This window comes from Letharia columbiana (assembly GCF_014066305.1).
Source record: "Letharia columbiana isolate WasteWater2 chromosome Unknown Sc0000060_s0, whole genome shotgun sequence".
Lineage (NCBI taxonomy): Eukaryota > Fungi > Ascomycota > Lecanoromycetes > Lecanorales > Parmeliaceae > Letharia > Letharia columbiana.
Genome location: NW_023501103.1, coordinates 1 through 21166, shown reverse-complemented (window position 1 = coordinate 21166; position 21166 = coordinate 1). Strand labels below are relative to the sequence as shown.

Genomic DNA, 21166 nt, shown 5'->3' with positions numbered 1-21166 from the left:
AGTCAAGGTTACCAATTTGAAGACTGAAACTGACGTTCGCTATTGGCATTATGAAAGGCAAGCTTGATATCGACAGCAACAATAAAGCGGCTTCTGGATTCAACGGTCTGTAACGCAGATCGGTGAATTGAAAAGGCTGGGCTTCTGTTGTTGGTTCCTACAAAGACGAAGGTTTAGTAATCTCTAGCTGATCCGTGCGAGCCTCAGAGTCTCGTCTTGTGATAATGGTACATTGATATGGTCTGGAGTGACTGCCAGGGGATGCAGGAGATGCTTTATGTGTATCCTAAAGATGGGCCGAGGCGGGCAATGGAGAATGATTAATGGTCTTGAAATGAGGCAACTCGGGCCTAGCCCGGCTCTAGTCTTGCCGAGGATTTGCCATGTTGATACTAGACAATATGTAGTGAAATGTTTTCTTGAATAGAGAAAAGGATAAGAATGATGAAGGATGGGGAGGTAGAAGAAGTATGCCAATGGCCATGACGATCTCTTCATACCTATATTGTTTCCCAAGTGACTGGTCGATGAGAGGCCGAGAAAGACTGCCCACATGGCTATCCCAAGACCGTTGCGTGCTTTGGCGATAGTATCTGCTTTTTTATTGTTCTACCTCCTCTTCCAGGCCTTTAGAACCCCGCCAACAATACATGGACCAGGCGATCTGGAGCATGAGCTTCCTAACGAGCCGACCTTACAAGGTACAACAACCGTAATATGCTCACATGTACATGCTAATAGCAACCAGAGTACGGCGAACCTCCTCCACCTTTATGGCGAGCCGATGGGTATGCTGCGGACAATCCCGATTCACCTCGCATTAATGCGACACTGCTGGCGCTGGTACGAAATGAGGAGCTAGATGGTATGCTGGTATCCATGAGAGACTTGGAGCGAACATGGAACTCAAAATTCAACTACCCCTGGACATTTTTCAACGACGTCCCCTTCTCAGAAGATTTTAAACGTCTAACCCAGATGGAGACGAAAGCAAAATGCAATTATGGTACGGCTGTCCAGTTTGCCCCTCATTCCAGCGTCTTCGCAAATTAATAGAATTTCTTCCTACAGAATTAATTCCCAAAGAACACTGGGCAGTGCCCTCCTGGATCAATAGCGATCTTTTTGATGAGTCTGCCAAGATGCTCGAAGAGCAAGAGGTTCAGTACGGCCCCATGGTATCCTATCATCAAATGTGCCGCTGGAATAGTGGCATGTTCTACAAACACCCAGCCCTCCAAGATGTCCGCTACTATTGGCGCGTCGAGCCAAAAGTACACTTCTTCTGCGACATTGACTACGATATATTCCGCTGGATGAATGATCACAATAAGACGTACGGGTTCACGATCAACCTTTACGATGCGCCGCAGACCATACCAACTTTGTGGCCAGAGACAGAAAAGTTCATGGCGGCACATCCAGAGTATTTGCACGAGAACAATGCGAGGGAGTGGGTCGTGGATAGCAAAAGGAGGCCGGAACACAATATAAAAGCGCACGGGTACAGCACGTGTCATTTTTGGAGCAATTTCGAGATTGCGGACATGGGATTTTGGCGTTCCAAACCCTATGAAGACTATTTCGAGCACTTGGATCGAGCGGGTGGTTTCTTCTATGAGAGGTGGGGGGATGCGCCGGTGCATAGTATTGCGTTGGGACTGTTTGAGGATAAGAGCAAGATCCATTGGTGAGACTTCCCGCATCTGCATTCGACCTCGAACCCAATATGGACAGGCGCCATCTGACTGCATTCCAGGTTCCGTGATATAGGATACCAGCACATACCCTACTTCAACTGCCCTAAATCGCCCAAATGTAGAGGGTGTGTCACGGGCCGCTTCACCGATGGCGAGAGATTCCTATTCAAGGAAGATTGCAGGCCTAATTGGTTTAAATACGTGGGCATGGATTGATACTTGAAGATGGCACAATGGGGCCTTCGAGGGAGAGAAGACAATAACTCGTTCCCTATACATGACTATGTGTATAGTAGGTATTTGCTACCTTCGATCGGCATGTCAACAGTACGTACATTTTGGCGCAAAAAGGCATCACGGAGGCACCTGTGTATCTGAGCTATTTCAATGTACATAATAGCCTTTCAATGGTGCAAGACTGAAGCACTTGTAGTCCTGCTCAAGTTCGTCGAATTTACGAAGTCTAATGTCAGAATTTTTCAACCGTGGCGCTTTCTAACAAATCGTGGTCTATTCCGTGTCCGAGCCCAGGCTGAAGGCAAAAGTGCACTACCAGATCGGTCTCAGCGCAGCGCAGAACAAACCTGTAATATGCAAGCCATTCGACCTTATTGAAGCGGAGCAACGAGCAAGCTTTGGCAGATATTTATGTGCATATATCGCGTACAGACGAGTCAAACGGCGTCGTGCAATCTTGGTTGTAACGTGCTTCTCCAATTCTCCTCTTCGTCCCCAATTTCTCAATACGCCCTCGGTCCCTTTCAAGCCCTATTTGCACCTCCAGTGTAAAGTTGCTCGGGATACAAGTCCTCCTTCAAATCGATACCTAATTCTTCCCGAAGCGGTTCGAGATCGCGCAAGTATTCGTCGTATTGGCCCTTGTTTTCGACTTTGGCCTTGATACCTGTATCTCAAGGGGTGAGTACGTCTTCGAAAAAGAAAAGGCTGAAGTGAGTAATGCACCTTCGAAGACGCGTACGGCAGTGGGAAAATCATTAACTCTTCTGGCTGCCCTAAGAGCGGCTGTGATGACAGAAGGAGAGGGGACGAGATCGTAGGCGAAAGCGTTGTTCAGGTTACGCTGTTGTAAGACGAAAAACTCAGAATTCTAGGGTTCGGCTTTGCGGGGCGAGATGTAGTCTTTACCTGTAGTTCGAAGACATCTTGAACACCATCGAACTCTTTCTCATATCTGGAAACGTCTCTTGTCAGCCAATTGACCCATCATAGTTGCCCCAGGGTTCGATGTTTGGATGCTCTGCACTCAGAGAGCTAGGGCAGGTCGAGGACAGACGAGCTGCCAAATGCCCATACCTAGCAGTGAACTCCTCAAAGCTCTCTTCATGATGCCCTGAGCCCCCGGTTGCCTCTTGTCCATCCTTATCGGCTGCCCTCCTAACACTTGTACTGAAGTAATTGCATGGCACCGTCGCGGATGAGCCGGCGTATACTCCCCTTGGAGAGATTGTCTTTGCTGGCTGCGATGACCGGAACAGGTACGATGGCTGTGTGCGCGCGGCTAGACGAAAGAGAGTGGCGGAAGACATTGAGGATGCGCAGTGAGGACGCTGAGGGGAGATTTAAACTGGGTCGGATGGTGAGTGGAGGTACGGAGATACCTATAGCCGGAGTTTGCTCCTCAGATCAGGGGAGCTAGGGCTGAACAAAAGACGTACCTATCGGTGGTAATTGAAGCTTTCACAATTCTGGATAATCTGTGTTTTAAAAGGAGCAGATACCGTCGATGAATATGGTCAATTGGACCTCGTCAGTTGCCTTCTGGTCAAGGCAAATTTCTCGTCCAAAGATTTTCTCTCTTTTCTATGGAGAGCAGTCGTTGAGCTTTCTCTCACCTTCCCTGATAGCTGATTGATTGCCTGCCATGATTGGTCGAGGCATTTCCATCAGCCGAAATTTGAGCGCCCGCCAGCGCCGCGCAACCATCCCTCCTCCCAACTCTCCTTTCTCCAGACTTTCTCATCAAGTTCGAATGACCTTTGCGTAGCAGTGTCACGTCGTCAATCGCCTTCTTACATTCGATTCTAGTCACTCTTTTATCAACCTTGCCGCATGTGAAAGTATTCTGGCACAACAAGCCCATTCTTCCACCACTTTTCCATTATACGGACCCATTGACTATTATTCACCGAATATACCCTTAGCCAGTACCAATCGCCAAAGGCGCTCACTGCTTTGGCAGACTACCGGCATCATGTCATCCAACCGTCTCGATTCCATTCCCCTACCTACGCTCGACAGACCCTTCATTGTGGAACTATGGCCTCAATTCGACAAGCTCTATTCCCACGTCGTGGGACACTCCGCAAACAAATTTGTCTTCGTACCAGGTGCAACGTCTCTGTCGACCTTCACAGCGACGGTAACAATGCTCGTAACGTATTACGTGACGGTCTTTGCAGGGAGAGAGTTCATGAAAAATCGGGAACCATTCAAGCTCAATGGCCTATTCATGGTGCACAATCTAGCTTTGACCATTATCAGTGGAGTTCTTCTGGCACTCTTCACTGAGCAGTTGCTACCAACAATTGCGAGAAATGGAGTCTTCTACGCCATATGCGACCACAGGGGAGGATGGACAGCCCCTCTGGTGACTCTATATTACGTGCGTACTCCTCTGTCGCGGTCAGGAAAGTTGGGACTGACAGCCTGTAGCTGAACTATCTTACAAAATACGTGGAGCTGTTGGACACTGTCTTCATGGTTCTCAAGAAAAAGCCCCTCAGTACGTCAAGAATTTCTAATCCTAAAGTACTCAGCTGATGCGCCCAGCCTTTCTCCATACCTATCATCACGGGGCTACTGCTTTGCTCTGCTATACTCAACTCGTTGGGCTGACCGCCGTCTCCTGGGTCCCCATCACCCTCAATCTCACCGTCCACGTAGTCATGTACTGGTACTACTTTCAAGCCGCGCGCGGCGTGCGCATCTCGTGGAAGAAATGGATCACCAGGCTCCAAATAGCTCAATTCGTCATCGATCTTGGCTTCGTCTATTTTGCCTCCTACACTTACTTCTCCTCAACCTACTTCCCTAACCTACCGACGGCCGGCAAATGCGCTGGTGAAGAGTTTGCTGCTTTTGCAGGCATGGGCATCATCTCCTCCTACCTCCTACTCTTCATCTCCTTCTACTTCGCTACATACAAGAAAGACAATGCAAAGGGTGGACGGGGGCGGAAGAAGAGCAGAAGACTTAGCCAGACGGCAACAAGAGCGGCCATCGACATGAGCAGGATGGAAGTGCCTGACGTGCAACGCATGGAAGATGCTGTGCATTTGGGAGGTCATTCCAATGGATCAGCAACAGGGAAAGAAAATGGTGGAATCACGCCCAGGGTGACACGGTCGAGAAAGGGGGAAGAGTAGCATACATGAGAACCTGGAAACAGTTCTTTGCACGTGCCATTCCAGGAGTGGGTATCGATTTTGTACGTACTCCAGGAGGTCATGATATTTGATACTATGTAAGGTTGGTGTGGATGCTTTACGCTCCTGTCGGATTTGTGGGCACAATTCTCATGGCGGATGCACCAGTGCACTCAGGAACGGAGGCCTCAAGACTGCGTTTCAGGGCCTTGCTACGGGACCTTTGGTGGAAAATCGTTTGAAGTAGTCGTAATATGTACAACATAATAGCAATCTCTCCAGACTCGAGCTATAAGCATCCGGTGAACAGCAAGCCTTCTATACTTGTCATATTGTATTGATTATGAAGCTGTGTGGCATGAAGCCCAAGCTGATGAATAGTGGCTACGGCGCCTGAGCCTCGAAGTGCCCAATCTCTTTGACATCGTACCTCTGACTCGGTACAGCACGGCTACTGATAACCAAACGGAACCATGTTACCCAACCATCTAGCTCCTCGAGACGACGGAAGGCCTAGCCCCATAGTATCTCGAGCATGCGGGTCTGACAGCGCTCGTCCGGAATTGCATAGGCTCCCTGGCGACGTTCCACTAGCTTCTCGCTCTTTCCATGGGAATGATAATGCGTGTACTTCTGTCCGTGCGAGACCTTGAGCCACACATTCCAGGCCTTATCATGGAAGTTTGTATCCGAACCAAAGGCTGCAAACACTTTTCATGTAGAGTGTGAGGATAGCGAGAAGTGCGGAGAAGAAATCAACAACGGGTATACTTGGCAGACTGGATTCATGCAGGCCAACAAAGCTGCAAGGTGGTTGATAGTAGCCGAAGTTGACTGCGGTGGCATATTTTAAGGTTTGCGATGGCATGAAAAACAATCGGGAAAAGAGTTTTCCTGATTGGGGGCCCCTGAGTCGTACCTTCTTGGGATGGCCAGTACGACTCCAGTGGGCCCTGATTATGCAGGGCCATGGCTTTTGAGCAGCCTGGGTGGGACGATCTGATAGATGGAGACTTATGCTTGGTCCACAACGGTATTGAGGTGGCGACGTCGATTAATACCAGACGTTCGTTGACAGAGATATAACAGATGCTTGCGATATTGCAATCAATGAGCTTCCTTCGGAGACGTTGAGAATGGACTGTATTTGGAGACGATATATTGGACTGTAGAGTAAGGAAAGAAAAGAATGATGACACTAATACTAATCATTGAGATGATGAAATGACAGTTGTGCAAACTTGGAGATAACGATTGTATTACCATCAACCTAGGTATTAAGCCAGTACCATTTTGATGAAATGAGAAACCGCTAGATTTTCATCCAAATCCGCGAATAAACAGTGCCAACGCAGGGAGATTAGGTTCGATAGTCTCACGGTCCTAAGAACATCTATGCATGAGAGGAAAGCAAACCGCCAGGGCGAAATATGCCGGATCTACTAGGCACCATACTACCGTGCGGCCCCTGAAGTTCCTGAACCTGGGTGGCACCAGTGGAGTAGGTACATGTAAGCTTCGGGCACTTTTTCTTGAAACAATTTGGGTCTGCACAGGTCGAAGTGGACAAAGCTGTGGTTGAGTCACTGTCCAGGCCGTTCATAATTCATTGTATTACGAGATATGCATCATTGCAAGCCAGGTCTTCCGGGGCAGATGTGAGATGGTGCTCAATGCTGTCGCCAAGCTCTTGTCGGCACCATCAAAATTGTGCTCTCTGCACCGCACAGGCAATATTTATACTTGAAGGTTCATCGTGCATAGGTGCAATGTGTCCAGAGCTTAGAGCCCAGAGCGCTTTAATCTGTTGCCACGTACCCTCTTCATAGACGCTGGTCAGATGCCAAAAACACGCATTGCGGAGTGGTTATACTCATCGCTCGGCCTAGAAGTATCTGAGGATCGGACCAATCGTCCTGTAATGATCCGAGATGCAAATCGTCCGGGCGTTGCTGACTGTTGAGCCTTGACGCATACAGCATTGACACGGCAGTAATAGGCGTAGCTCATCTGCCAGCGCTGGCATCGTTTGGAAGCAAAGGCTTTTGTTGGGAAAGTTTTCTTGCCCAAATAGGTAGTGAAAGTAGTAAGATATGCGACTGCAAGCAAGGCACATATGCAGCCGCATAGAAATGGGCAATGTTAGTGGCACGCGTATATATCTATGCGTCTTCATCGAGACAGCCGCTGCATGAGAGTGATTGTCCAGTCTCCACACAAACGGCCGGTTATCGCATGGTAGCGAAGAAGTGAAGATGAAGCATGTGGGTAAATGATGGCAAAGGACAGGCCGCTTCCAGAAGAGACGGAGGTTGGTGGGTGTCAAAGAGGTCAGGGTACAGGAATAGATAGAGATGGTATCGTGGTCAAGAGAAAGATGCTCTCGGTACCATACAATTTCATGGTAATAAAAGATCTAAGGTAGTCTGATCTAAGGTAGCTTTAGTATGATGGCGAAGAGTGGGAGAAATTGAATTACTTTAGTCATTTAAGGTACATCTGGTGCCTAAAGTACTTTACTGCCTAGGAGAATATTAAACTTGCGGCTTGCTCGAGCCCGTAGAGTTAGCGTTGGACAGCCGGCCTGTTAGAATTCTGATGGCGATTCGACTGTCCAACAATAACATGTAGGTATTGCAGTTTCCTGTACAGAGTAGAGAGTAGATAAGTACCGCTATGTAAGAATGTATGTAGACAAGCCGATTATCAGTATTGTAGAAGCGCACCTAGCAGCGAACGGCTTCATGCAATACGGAAGGATGCTCCTGCGTCATGCGTCATGTAGGTACGGGCCTGCTTTCTTAATTCCGTTACCCCTCTTTTTGTCTCCGTTAGATTGAACGCTAATGCACCCCAGTGCCCACAGCCAAATGTGTGGCCGTTCGGGAAATTCCTTCAGCAATCACATCCACAATCACAATCGAAAACCACGGCTGGTGCGGATGGAAGCATGGAGAAGCGCAAAGCCGCATTGTATACCTAGTTAGACCTCAGACTTGGATTGCCAGATAGAAAATGATACTGAAACAGACAAGGTACGGTAAGATGGCCAAATAATCGACCTCAGGTGCTTTACTGTATAATTAGACATATGGTCGAAGGCTCGTCGAGTCGTCATTTTGGGGCCACGGGAAGCAGATGGACAGAAGATTTGTAAATTGCAAGACAAGCACGCCAGGCTTGAAACAGCAGGCCCGGCCGGTTTCACGTGGTCAATCCTTCGGCTTGGCTGAGGGGCTGCTAGTCCGCTTGGTGCCACTTCTAGGGGGGCCTTTTGGAGGGACCTAAGCATGTACATTACATATCGATTGGCATTAAGTACCTCCTCTTGTCCATGGTATCCATATTTGACGCACTATTTGCATCTGACCACAGAGCTTCACGCAACCATCCTTTCGTGATCAGACCGATTCTCATACCGTTGAACCGTTAAACCCGCAGCTACTGGCTACTGGTCGGGTCTTTTTTTTTTTTTTTTTTTTTTGCTTCCCGGAGTGACGAGGCGTGCATGGCTGCGCTCTGGAATAAATAGGCGCAGCAATGGATGGTGGAGAGGTGGGAATGTCACGAGCGTAGCTACACTAACCTTAGGGTAGGAGTTGCGGTTGGCAACGATCATGCAGCCTCTTTAAATTTCCTAGCCAATAGATGGCTTGAAACCCACACCCCATTCATCATTTCAACCATTTTACCCTTGCCCTCACAGGTACACTCTCCCCACCATCAAGCCGTTAATAAACCTTCCGTCGACTTCCAGGGTTATTATTTTGGCGATTGTCGATCTTACCGTGCTGTAAACGGTACACGCACATGTCCTGCGGCCCTGCCTTCATACAGTAATCTATATGATAAGCCGGCCTTTCCTTCTGCGGCGCGGCTGACTATAACCACCGTACTCCATTCTCAGCTCCATTATTATTAACTCTTCCACAATCCCCCCATGTTGGATACTACCAACCAACACTGTCCTTCTGAAACCGTGCTGTACGCCTTGTTACAGTGACATTGCCTAATCTTGCTACGCTCAGCTCACATCCATCATCGTCATCATCATCATCAACTTGGTTCATGAATGAAAGCATAGCCTCCCATCCTGACCACCATCCTACAATCAGTACCATCCAGCAGTAGTGGTTATGCCTGTCCTCCATCATCGACACTCAGTATCAGATTCACGACAATTAGACGGTGCAAAGCAAAGTATCAAAAGCAACAACGCCATGGCAGACCATTTATGGATCCTGGACGAGACTTACGAGAGGCCCGAGAAGGAAAGGCATCTCCCTTCGACAACAATCGGCAGAGTGCCCTCGAAGAAGGATAACCCAAACCATCTCCGCATCGACACATACAGCAAAGCGAATCTTTATGATCGCTACATGTCGAGCGAGGAAGAACCCTCTCCCAGTCCCGATAGCGACACGGAGAGCAATGAAGAGGAGCTCAAGCACAAGGTTCCAGAGAAAATTGTCGAGGCGACTACCGAGCCAGTCACCGCCGACGAATACGAAGCCGAGATTGCTATTGCTGTTCCCATACTCGCAATGGGCAAACCGAAGTTGGTGGACATCACCAACCTCGCCCCAATGCACAAACGCAAGCGAGCGGAGAAGTCGGTGCTTTCACGCTCACTTGTGAAGAACGCCACCCTCCGCATGCCCACGGTCACAGACGAGAACAGGCCCTTCGTCGCTTCTGAAGCCACAAAGATTGTTACTCCAGAGGCTGGTCTTCCGACGCGCAAAGCCAGCCTCCGCTCGCTAGCTCCCGACTCATGGCTTCCTGATGACGGTGTTCGCATTGTGCAAGAGGAGGAGGAGGAGGAAGATGAGCATTACTTCCCCGATCTTGAACTACGCAAGGCTCCCACTTACAATGACTACGACCCATACTCGCTCAGTCCGCCACGCCTGTCCCCTAGGAACTCATACAACTCGACCAGCAAGAAGCCGGGTAGCGTTGCTCGGGCCAGAAACACTTCCAACCCACCCACCACCATGAACAGTGGCTGGAAAGGGCTCACCAGGTCGATGAGTCTGGCAAAGAAGCAGGCTCTTCATCGAGCGGATCATCAAGTCTCCAAAAAACCGAAGATGATCGCCAGGGCGGCGGACGAGAGGGAAGAACCTCTGATAATACCAGCGTTTCCGTTCGGGGATGGCAGAGGCGTGGATTGAGGAGATACACCAAGCTTGACATGGCGGCATATGTACACAGGGGAGATGATCATGATATGATATTGATGGGCACACTGGGATCACGGGACGAAATTTGAGGTTTTGCGCAGCATGCATCAGCGATAGATACCTTCCACGTTCGTTGTTTCTTTAATTTTGTACCTCTTAATGAAATGTCCAGAAACAAAACTTGACAGAAAATTAGAGTAACTCATTTTCGTTGACCTCCCACACGGCTGGTGCTGCCGACATGTTTACTAGAAGTGCACTAATCTGAATGCGGGCTAGGTGCTCGTGACGGAGAAAATCTTGTACGAGCAGCATTGCTCCTCGTCTTTCTCAGGTCTATTTCTCCATCTATTTGTGGCATTAGCCTTTACAACTTTACAGTGCTATGAGACCTCGAGTCTACAGCGCTGGAAATCTTGTTAGATAAAAAAAAACTTGGGTAGAAGAAAGAATTTTGAAAGGGAACAGATTGCTTATCTCCACCAAGAAGATGTGTTTGGTGTAGGCATTGTGTCTAGATACTGGGGTGTCCAGCCAGTGAGCATTTGGGTCACAGAATTTCGAACCTCGGCCCGTTATCATCCACTAATACAAGCTCTGCTTCGCTCTCCGTTGCCCAATTGGTATTGATCGTGCATCTTCTGTAGTGAAGCAAATCAGATCTCTGGCGTGTTACCATCATCGCTATGGATCAACACTCCATTGGTTCGTCGGCACTGGAGTCGAGGGTCCTAATTATCATGACTGGCGGAACCATATGCATGAAGAGAAGCCCAAATGGCTTCGTACCTGCAAGAGGGTTCCTGGAGTCTGGCATGGCTCCTCGTCCTTCATTTAACGACTTTTCCAATCCCGATGATATTGTCATCGTGGTCGACGACGGGACCGAGGTGTCTCACCGTAGCCTGCGAACGCCAGTCAGTACGTATCAAAAGCATGTTCGGTATGCTGTGTTCGAGTTTCAAGAGCTTCTGGATAGTTCCTCAATCTCCTCTGAAGGGTGGAGCCAAATTGCTCAGACAATCTTCAGAAATTACAAGCTCTTCGACGCCTTTGTCATCCTACATGGCACAGACAGCCTTGCCTATACGTGCTCTGCGCTCAGTTTCATGCTGCAAAACCTAGGGAAGCCGGTCATCTTGACAGGAAGCCAAGCGCCAATGCTAGAGCTCCAAAATGATGCCACAGATAACTTGTTAGGATCCTTGATCATTGCTGGCCACTTTATGATACCTGAAGTATGCCTCTTCTTTAATTACAACCTTTTTCGCGGGAACAGGACTACCAAAGTCTCTGCTAGCGATTTTTCAGCCTTTGCGTCGCCAAATGCGCCTCCATTGTACGTACATTTGGGAGATGACCCTGCACATTTGGTACCGAGATTGAGTTGCGAGACATGTTTCGGGAGAAATTTTACCTTTCTACTCCCGAGACCTGTCCTGCAACTCCAGTCTTTGCCGCGAACAAGCAATGCTGACTCCGTAATCTGCGTAGAGGAACTATCTCATCACTCAAGACCCACGTGAAATGGGAACTGATTCATAGGCCAACGCATCTCGAGCCATTTAGTAGACAAACGAATCGTGCAACGGCCGATGTAGCTTGTCTGAGGATCTTTCCTGGCATAGAGCCCCGAATGGTCGAAGCTGTGCTTCAGCTTGATGGCCTTAAAGGTCTAGTGCTAGTACGCATTTCCGCAGCCCATATTTCCCCTTTTTGAGGCAAGTCTTGAGCTTTAAACATGTCTTGGGAGTCTCTACTCTCGAAACATGTTCCAAGGGTCGATATAACCCCTCAAATAGGCAATACTGACGGCGAAATTGTGATACAGGAGACTTTTGGCGCAGGGAATGCCCCTGGAGGACCTGATGGAGCTCTCACCAAAGTGTTTGCAAACGCAATCAGAAGAGGCATCATTATTGTCAACATCACTCAGTGTGAGAATATCCACTCATGTACCCGGACTGCACTTATCCCCATTGTAGGCATGACCGGAACTGTCAGTCCCCTGTATGAACCCGCGATGTTGCTGAAGCATGCTGGCGTCATTCCTGGGCATGATATGACCTCCGAGGCCGCCCTTGCGAAGCTTTCCTATCTCCTTGCGATGCCAGGCTTAAACCCTGAAGATATCGTACAGAAGATGTCTGTTTCTTTGAGAGGTGAGATGACAGAGCAGGTGAACATGGTATGTTGGTAATACCTGGGTATGCAGTTACTGCTATAATGAGACTGATCACTAGATATGGTATTCTTAATGATGTCTGTAAAGTCTAAAGAAGAAGGACTCTATGTACAAGAAGACAGCCTTTATATACCAATGTACTAGGCCGAATAAGTACTAGTGGTAGCGTGTGTTGAGTTACCGACACTGGCAAAAACCGAAAAGAGATGAGGCTATTCGCCTGCTATTAAAATATTACTTCTTCGAATCCTTCTCTGTAATGCTCTCTATGGCTGCAATCCCTCCCTTTGCTGTGGGCGTAGATCTGATCATGCTAGGTTTATTTCTAGTAGCAATAAGAGAAAGATAGATCCTTATGATCAAATCCCTGGATAGCTACATCAAGAATGCATCGTCTATATACTCTATGCACCTATCCTTGGCCTATAGCCTTCCGCTTCTCCGTATCACGAATGTAGCCGAGCGGAGAGGCGAGCCAAGAGGCGAGAAAATGACTATGCTGGGAGGCGAAAAGTGGAGCGAGAAAATGAGCATGCTGGGAGGCGAAAGGTGGAGCGAGATTTGGAGTATGCTGAATTCGAGCGGTGCTGAGCGAGAAAGTAGACTCTCTGAGGATCGATATAGTGCGCGGACGTAGAACCGCAGAGAGTTGGCTCGTGTTGACAGGGCTGCTGCTTGTAATGCTCTTCATCGTAGTGCTCTTCAAAGAATCCTCTGCAACGGCCTGTTCCTTGATCTCGAAGTCTTGAATGACTTGGTAGGGCGAGGGTAGTAGGTGTGGGACTCGGTAATCTGGGCCGCAGTTTGTGGTGAGGGGGGAAGGAGCGCAGTGGTATCCTCAGGCTGTTGTTGTTGAGGCTGACGTGGAGGGCCGTCGCTTGGAGTGGAGGGAGGGTGGACTGGAGTGGTATCCTCGACAATTGGAGTGGGGGGAAGGTGGACTGGAGTGGTATCTTCGACAATTGGTTGATAAGGTGTTTGCGGGGGAGAGGAATAGTGTTCTCCGGTCGATAAGGCTGTTGTTCCTGCATTGATTGAAACGGTTGCTGAGGGTAGTAATGAGATGGTTTTGGTGGGGGACGGCCTTCGTCGTCTGATGGCCATGGGATCTCTTCCTTGATTACGTCTGCTAATTCTTTGGCCATCGAGAGTCCTCTTCCTTTCCTTAACATAGGCTCCATTGGCCCGTAGGCAATCTCGTAGGCTGGTAATGGCGTCCTTGCTAAGAACCTCGAAGTCCTCTCTGACGTATAGGGCAAAGTCGTCAGCAAAGACGTCAGAGAGTGTGGTAAATTTGTGTATTTTGTATTGTTGTATCCTCCAACGGACGAATTTCTCGAGTTCCTCTTTGTTGTCTGGTGGCTTGGCTCCTTGTAGTTCCTCTAGCTCACTCGTAGTCATAGGTGGAGAGTCAGTAGCCATTTTGGTGTCCATTTTGGTGTGTGTTATGTGTTAATGTGGTGTGAAGCTTGGTGGTGTTTGGTGTTTTCTGGGTGTTTTCTCTGCTGGGTAGGAGTTGTAGGAATTGTAGAAATTGTAGTTCTATTCAATCGAATCGTCACAATGAGCGGAATCGATTGAGTAACATAGAACCATGTAAAGTACCGCGGCGATATCGGGACGGACTTCCTTCAGAGTATGGCCTTGCTAATCTGTGTACTAGTATTGAAGTACACTGATCAGTGTTGGTAATACCTGGGTATGCAGTTACTGCTATAATGAGACTGATCACTAGATATGGTATTCTTAATGATGTCTGTAAAGTCTAAAGAAGAAGGACTCTATGTACAAGAAGACAGCCTTTATATACCAATGTACTAGGCCGAATAAGTACTAGTGGTAGCGTGTGTTGAGTTACCGACATGGTATTTGAGCACCCCAGCGGCGTGTTACCTGACCGACTAGCACGTCTTACGTCCCTTGGATATGCTATCTCCAAGGGGGACGTTCCCGAGATCCAGAAGCTTTTGAAGGGCGATCATGGCTGGCTGCTCAACGAGGCCGATTACTCCGGCAATACGCCTTTGGTGAGTACCCACGCATCATTGACGGCATTGTTAAGCTAAGCATTCACGAAAGCATATTGCCGCTACAGGACCTAGTCTAGAAATCCTTCGGATCCTGCTGACAAAAGGCGCTTCAGTGCACCTGCGAAACAACACCGGCCGAACGCCTTTGTTTGCCTCAGCCAATGCCGGACTCATGGAACATGTCTCCCTACTCAAACGGTCAGGGGCTCATGTCCATGCGGACGAGCTCAGCATGGCTCGATTGCTCGCTCAAAGTTCACCAGACGTATGGAGCATGGTTGGAGTGGCGTAGTTAAGGTTCCGGGTCCAAATTTAGCCGCCGTTCACTCTCCGCGAAAATTTGTGGAGATAAAGTAACATCTGCTGTGACATTGTTATGCAGTGAAGCATCCTTTCCTTCCAAGGTGCCGGTCACTACTCTAAAGAGTTGCTTCAATAACACCAGGCAGAGATCTGGACGCAAATGCACCGAGAACCCCAGCTTCAAATGTCTCCGTACCAATTAATAGCATCAATTGGCTTGCGTGCCGTCGCGTCGAAGCTGAAATCTACGACCGTCTTCAGAACAAATTATTGTATTCAAGAGCCAACCGTCCCTGGGGTGATCCATTGACCTGTTGGATGTGCAGAAGCGACGCCAGAAAAAGTCGTAGTTGTGGGGGTATCGATCTCGAATATATCAAACATTCCAGCATGAAGAAAGAAGTTTCCCGCCCGCTCAAAATTGGGACGAAATGCTCCTACGCATCATCAGCTGGTTCATACGGCTTAAGCCTATGATCGTGCAAGATGAGAGCAGGCCAGCGCTCGAGACTGTTAGGTATTTGGGGCATTATAGCTATGCGCGCCACGGCTTGTTTGGGGTGAGAATCAGGTGGTTGTTTTTGGAAGGATAGAGGTGGTGCTTTGCGCGAAGGATTTTCCAGTTGAAGATGGTTTCTCCAAAGCCTTTGATGGCTTGCTGGAAGGCTACGTGCACCAGATACCCAAAGTAGCTGCCAGAATGCCTACGAACAGATGGCCAGGCCCCAGTTGAACAGCAGGACGAGTCTACTCGATGAGCCCCCTGGAACACCTGTCCAACTGCCTATGACGATGCTCAATAATGTCCTCGATCCAACCTCGAATTTGTGAAAGCATGTGTTCTCTGGTGATTGGTTATAGTGACCATTTTCGGGATAGTTTCCAGTCCACGTGCTATTACTTATTAGGCTTCCCGTGAGTCCAAGGGACGGCTAGATGCTGCAAAAGGCCGTAACAGATCAACCTCCTTCCTTGTCCTCGGAAGCGATGATGCAAACATCCGCACCAAATACAACCGTAGTAGATGCCCATAGATTCTTCTTCTTTCTCTCTTTGCGAGACGAGTGATTTTCGGTGGATACTCGAGGTGCTTTGATCGCCCGATGGATCTTCTCGCGTTTGACTCGAAGCAGAAGTATTATCCGTTGCTTTTCGCTAATCATGATTGTGAAGACGAGGTTGTTGGACTACCTTACTTTTCGGTTGTTTGGACTCGCTTATAACCAATAAAGCCTCACCCGTATATTTTTCGCATTCCCCAGAATCTTTTTCAAGCTTTTAGACCCTCAGACGGGATTACGTAAATATATCAGTCCCTGCTTTTTACTTTACTGTTTTCACACCATCAATCATTCAACCATTATCATCATCATCATCATCATCATCATCATCGAACAACGCCTCTTGGAAAGTTGCAGATACACGTTATCCGAACGAGGACTACCATTTGTTGCCCCTCCTCCTCAACGCAGCCCAGTTAGGATGAATGCATACAACGATCGTTTACTCTACATGATAATTTGTTTGAAGGATGGATGAATTGATCGTCTCCGCGGATCTGTCTATCAATCAAGTGGCATCGGAGCTTTGTCCGCGTGAGGATTGACTCGATACTATTCACGCACACGGTCACACAATACCTTCCTCGCCTTCTGCACACCGCTGACTCTCCTCCACATCCTGTTCAACGAGCCAAGCAGCATATGATTTTATGACTCTCTATCTTGCTCAATCACCGTATCGTCATATCGTGTCATGAGATGTCACCATGTCGACGGTTCAGAGCTAAGAAAAGACGGCTTTCCTTGACTTTCCTTATCAAACAAACTCTGATTGTGGGGGAAGATAGAGTATACTCTAAAGTACCTTACATACCAGAGTAGTACGAGTAGTTCAATTCTTCCTTTCTTCCCCGTTCTCCCCCGTTCTTCCCCATCATATTATTATTATTATTATTATTGTTATTATTACTACTAGGTACTTGATTCTTCCACCATTCCAGTACCAAACAATATCTCTGCCCTACCCAACAACTCTATTTCCCCAGCTTTTCCCCCCGTTTCCCGTTCCCCCTTTCCCATACCCACTTGCCCTCCTTGTCCTCTCTTTGACCTTGCGTGATCCCAGCTCCCCTTGCATCATCATCATCATCATCATCATTCTTCTCCTCCTCCTCCTCCTCCTCCTCCTCCATTTGCATTTCTTCCATGCACTCCCTCCAACGTCTCTCAGTTCAAGCCCTGCTTTAGTGGACTCCATATTGTTCTTTTCACATTACCATATCCCTTTGATTTCCTGCAGCAATTCACATGACAAACAAAACACTAGTAATCGTCAATGCTACAGGCCGACAAGCTGCTTCCCTTGCTCGTGTCGCCTCGGCAGTAGGGTAAAATCATGTCCCCTCAATCATCCTCGCCCTTACCGAGGCGGAGACACGGTGACACTGATAGGCGGGTAGGTATCAGGTCAGAGCCCATGTTAGTCAGAAGACCACCCCCGTGGGCCAAGAGCTTGAAGCCCTCCAAAATGTTATCCTCATCCAAGGCTCCCTCGAAGACAAAGAGCTCGTAGCAGACCTCTTCGCAGGTGCTCGCAAGGCATTCATCAATACCATCTCATGGGGCGACGAGGTGGCCATCGGCAAATCGCTGGCCGATGCGGCCAAGAAAGCTCATGTCCAGCAATACGTCTACAGCAGCATGCCTGATCATAGTGTCTTCGGGAAGGGTTGGCCAGCGGTGCCATTATGGAGCTGTAAATTTACGGTCGAGAATTACATGTGAGTCCAACATGTTCTCCCTCGTCCATGGCAAGCCGATGCTGATACTGTACGCAGACGGCAGGTGAGAGGAAATGGCTGTTCTGTGATACGACCTCAGCGCTGATACCAGCACTTCTGAACCTAGATCGGTCTCCCTGCTACCTTTGTCTACACAGGCATCTATAGTGGGTGAGGTGGACGCCAAGGAGAGCGAAAGAAGACTGACGATCGCCAGATAATAACTTCACTAGCCTCCCCATGCCTCTGTTCCGCATGGCTTTACAACCTGACGGTAGTTTCGAGTGGAAGGCACCATTTGATCCCCACATAGCCATCCCTTGGTTCGACGCAGAGCATGACACTGGTCCTGCGGTCCTTCAGATACTCAAGGACGGGCCGCAGAAATGGTCCGGACATCGGTATGTTCATTCATGTCCATCGCCCTCCCCAAAAGTGTCATGATCGCTGATGGTCTACCACCTCCAGCATCGCCTTAGCATTCGAGCTTCTCACTCCCACTCGTGTATGTCGCCTCTTTTCTTGTGCCTTACGCCGCCCAGTCCGCTACGTCTACGGTCAGACCATCGATATCGAAGTCAGCGTTCCAAACGGCTACAGAGAACAACTCCTAGCATTAGAGGTGTTGTTTGGAAAATACAAAGCTCCGTATTTTGGCATGGACCTGGAAAGGGGCGTTTCAAGGGAAGTAAATGATGCCAATGGCTGGAACGGAGACGGTAGCGGTGGCGATAGTGGGAAAGGCACTGCAGTCGAAGAAGCAAGAGCATTGTGGCCCGGTTGGAGAGGGATCGAAGAATATGCCCGGGAGGTGTTTGTATGTGCCCATGGGAGACATCTTGGTGGTTGATCTGAAGCTGATGAGGATATCAGCCGTTAGAGGAAGCTGCTCACGGGCTAACCTGGATGAACGAAGAGACATGACCTGATTATTGGCGTTGGGCCTACGTGCGGAAAAGTCAGCGTATTCCTCCCACCCGTGTTAGGAGAGCATGCATTTGCTAGGCGGCTTACTGTGTTGTGGTGCAGTGGAGCAAAGACGATCATCCCTTTCAATCGCTCATCAAGCGTGATCACGCAGTATGCCCCAGATAGCATTGGGGGGTGGCTCCACATTTGATGCTAAAAGTTCTGCCCCAGTCTGGGGTGTTCAAGCATCCATGTATGCAGAGTAAACAAGCAGAAGTCATCAATGTGGACAATGTAAGTAGGCCATGTGGTAGCCACAAGCCTTGACGTTTCCGCCTAATTTGATAATGGCTCATTGTGGCCTCGGTCAATTTCCATTTTCTATGCGATCTATAAACACTGATCTCTTTATTTACTTGGCCCCGGCTCCATCTCCTTGAAACCGCCGTCTGTTTCCCATACGCCTGCTTTGGTAAAATCCCCGGTCTCGCTTCCACTCATGTATCCAAACCTGAAGTACTCTTTCTCCATCTCATCGTTCCTGTAGAACGTATGCGAAGGGTCTCCTTCGCCATAGTACCACCGATGCCTTTCGACATCATTCACAAGCACGCTGACACCATCATACGGATGCGGGGGCCGGCTCCATAAGAAAGTGATGTTGGATGAACCAAGTACTGGCGCTGTGATGTCCGGCAGAAGCGAACCCAACTGTCCGTCCCCACGTAGATCCACCGTTGTCTGCAATATGGAATCAAAACCCCAGCGAGCGACGCCGTTGATGAACAAGCCTACGAGAATACCCTGATAGAGCAAGCCTGGCCTTGTCTGCGGACGCGTACCCGGCAGCAGTAGGAGGGCCAGTACATAGTGATGAATGCGAAGATTGAGAGGAGGTAGAGCGACACAGAGGAGTAGGAAAGCCACGAAAATGGAGTAGATGGCTAGGTAGCGAGGGAAGCGTCCTTCGAGCCGAAGATACCAGACCTGGCCAAGCGCAATGGTAAAAATTAGGAGTACGACCAGGACCAAAGCAAGTTTTGCTCCAGCCTGCACTTTGAGGTCGTGTGGAGTTAGGCGTTGTAGAGGAATGAAGGCGAATGTGTAATTGTTGAGACCGCCCACCCACGCTCCACCAAGCCACAGGACTGTTCTCTCGATGTTGGCTGTCAGGCCCGTCTGTTGGGGTTTGACGGAAAAGCGGTATATGACGAATGCCACGAACGCTGCTGGTAGAAAACGGCCAATGACAAGTGACGTGAGCGAGGCATAATCAGAGTGGTTTGGCGGATCTGAGACAAGTCCGACGTGGAAAAAGAGCATGGTGAATATCGAGCAGAAGAAGACAGGCGGGGAAGTCGTGCAGAGGGATAGGATGGTAGTGAACCCGCAAGTGACGGCGAGGAGCGGCCAACGCAGGTCCCTTACGCACTGCGATGAGAGTCCGGAGATGAACGTAAATGATTTTGGAAAGCTCGAATCAAATCCAATGCTCTGAATCCCATGCCGTTTTGTGGATGTGAAATTACTTTGCGGGCCGGAGAGAAGAGCGACACCACACCCACCATTATCATTGCCAACGAGACCCGCATGTATGGCTGCTTGACATATAAACGAGTCACCGCGATAGACAGTGTCTGGAATAGTGAAGTTCTCTTTTCTCCTTGTTGGTCCGCCAATCACATACGGCTGGTAGTTAATCTCCTGGTCACCCACCGCATGTGGGTTTAGCACCTTCACAGCCTTACAATTGGCAGGACATCTAAAGGCGAGGGTAGCATTGTCAAAAGGGCGACATCTGTTTCCGTTCAAGCCACAGCTGTTACCGGGATTCCTACTGCAGTCAGTATTGAGCATCCCGGGATCTAGAGTACGGCTCACCAGAAGCTTGCTCCGCACCAGATCGGTTGCGGTTTGCCGTAACCTTCGATGTTGCCAGCTTGTGCAGAGTGGTTGAGCACCAGAATGAAGGTCAAGAGCCAGCAGAAGTAGAAAAAGGCTAGTAGAGCAGCCTTATGTCTTTGCTTCGGTAGGTGATTAGCAATGAACCTTGCCAGTGATTCTTGTATCCACGGGAAGAAGGGCGTGATCTTCTGTAATTGAGGCGGATCAGGCCCCTTAGACCAGGCTACGACCGCTCGAGCAGCTTGTCGAACGCGGACAGGCACCCATCTCCAGTGAAAAGACATTGATGACTCGCGCAGCCAGACTGGGAGAGGAGATTGACTATCTCCCGCGTCTGATGACCCAGACTGCATATGCATATCCGATCCCCGGGTGTAGATGCTTCAGGTCCATCATCTCTCTCTTCGTACTGCCAGGCAGGCTGTTCATCAAGTAGCGCGCCGTTTTCGGCGTCATCATTATGGTTTTCAGGGCCCATGACGGTGTAAGGAAGCAGGCGAATGAAGTCCTGCAGATTGGTTAGCTGCGCTCACTCATAATAGATCTCCGACAGCCTACTGGTGCGATGGGCTCCGGGGAAGAGCGGTCGCGCACGGTGCCTGCATGCTCCAATGACTCTACCTAATCAAGGTAGGATGTAAAAGTAGCGCATCTTTCGACGAGCAGGTAGTGCGAGGACAGGATGAAAGGGGATGGAAGAGTGGTTATTGGCTTAAGGTAGGGTCGTCGTCCTTAGACTTGACCGCCAGTCTGCAGTCTCGCACTTTGCAAGCCAAGTGT

The 21166-nt window shown here is 49.1% G+C and overlaps 10 protein-coding genes across 10 annotated transcripts; 6 read left to right on the top strand and 4 right to left on the bottom strand.

The window, feature by feature from the left end:
- Positions 1-553: 553 nt before the first annotated feature.
- HO173_011217 (uncharacterized protein) lies at positions 554-1916 on the top strand (the record flags this gene model as incomplete). Its single annotated transcript, XM_037313098.1, has 4 exons — positions 554-701; positions 749-1006; positions 1072-1690; positions 1760-1916. 4 exons carry the CDS (start codon positions 554-556, stop codon positions 1914-1916), a joined length of 1182 nt encoding a protein of 393 aa, XP_037159979.1.
- Positions 1917-2461: 545 nt separating this feature from the next.
- HO173_011216 (uncharacterized protein) lies at positions 2462-3247 on the bottom strand (the record flags this gene model as incomplete). Its single annotated transcript, XM_037313097.1, has 4 exons — positions 2462-2604; positions 2664-2781; positions 2847-2892; positions 3015-3247. 4 exons carry the CDS (start codon positions 3245-3247, stop codon positions 2462-2464), a joined length of 540 nt encoding a protein of 179 aa, XP_037159978.1.
- A 665-nt stretch (positions 3248-3912) lies between these two features.
- On the top strand, positions 3913-5086 carry HO173_011215 (uncharacterized protein; the record flags this gene model as incomplete). The annotated part of the gene is made up of 3 exons (XM_037313096.1): positions 3913-4323; positions 4374-4443; positions 4491-5086. 3 exons carry the CDS (start codon positions 3913-3915, stop codon positions 5084-5086), a joined length of 1077 nt encoding a protein of 358 aa, XP_037159977.1.
- Positions 5087-9222: 4136 nt separating this feature from the next.
- HO173_011214 (uncharacterized protein) lies at positions 9223-10263 on the top strand (the record flags this gene model as incomplete). Its single annotated transcript, XM_037313095.1, has 1 exon — positions 9223-10263. The coding sequence occupies one exon, from the start codon at positions 9223-9225 to the stop codon at positions 10261-10263; it is 1041 nt and encodes a 346-aa protein (XP_037159976.1).
- A 695-nt stretch (positions 10264-10958) lies between these two features.
- On the top strand, positions 10959-12472 carry HO173_011213 (uncharacterized protein; the record flags this gene model as incomplete). Its single annotated transcript, XM_037313094.1, has 3 exons — positions 10959-11611; positions 11767-11956; positions 12104-12472. The coding sequence occupies 3 exons, from the start codon at positions 10959-10961 to the stop codon at positions 12470-12472; spliced, it is 1212 nt and encodes a 403-aa protein (XP_037159975.1).
- Positions 12473-12869: 397 nt separating this feature from the next.
- HO173_011212 (uncharacterized protein) lies at positions 12870-13891 on the bottom strand (the record flags this gene model as incomplete). The annotated part of the gene is made up of 2 exons (XM_037313093.1): positions 12870-13249; positions 13321-13891. The coding sequence occupies 2 exons, from the start codon at positions 13889-13891 to the stop codon at positions 12870-12872; spliced, it is 951 nt and encodes a 316-aa protein (XP_037159974.1).
- Positions 13892-14319: 428 nt separating this feature from the next.
- Positions 14320-14779, top strand: HO173_011211 (uncharacterized protein; the record flags this gene model as incomplete). Its single annotated transcript, XM_037313092.1, has 2 exons — positions 14320-14484; positions 14537-14779. The coding sequence occupies 2 exons, from the start codon at positions 14320-14322 to the stop codon at positions 14777-14779; spliced, it is 408 nt and encodes a 135-aa protein (XP_037159973.1).
- A 2046-nt stretch (positions 14780-16825) lies between these two features.
- HO173_011210 (uncharacterized protein) lies at positions 16826-16990 on the bottom strand (the record flags this gene model as incomplete). The annotated part of the gene is made up of 1 exon (XM_037313091.1): positions 16826-16990. One exon carries the CDS (start codon positions 16988-16990, stop codon positions 16826-16828), a length of 165 nt encoding a protein of 54 aa, XP_037159972.1.
- A 109-nt stretch (positions 16991-17099) lies between these two features.
- On the top strand, positions 17100-18496 carry HO173_011209 (uncharacterized protein; the record flags this gene model as incomplete). The annotated part of the gene is made up of 7 exons (XM_037313090.1): positions 17100-17179; positions 17252-17572; positions 17630-17636; positions 17700-17739; positions 17790-17973; positions 18041-18389; positions 18446-18496. The coding sequence occupies 7 exons, from the start codon at positions 17100-17102 to the stop codon at positions 18494-18496; spliced, it is 1032 nt and encodes a 343-aa protein (XP_037159971.1).
- Positions 18497-18889: 393 nt separating this feature from the next.
- Positions 18890-20864, bottom strand: HO173_011208 (uncharacterized protein; the record flags this gene model as incomplete). Its single annotated transcript, XM_037313089.1, has 3 exons — positions 18890-20315; positions 20363-20574; positions 20709-20864. 3 exons carry the CDS (start codon positions 20862-20864, stop codon positions 18890-18892), a joined length of 1794 nt encoding a protein of 597 aa, XP_037159970.1.
- Positions 20865-21166: the final 302 nt, after the last annotated feature.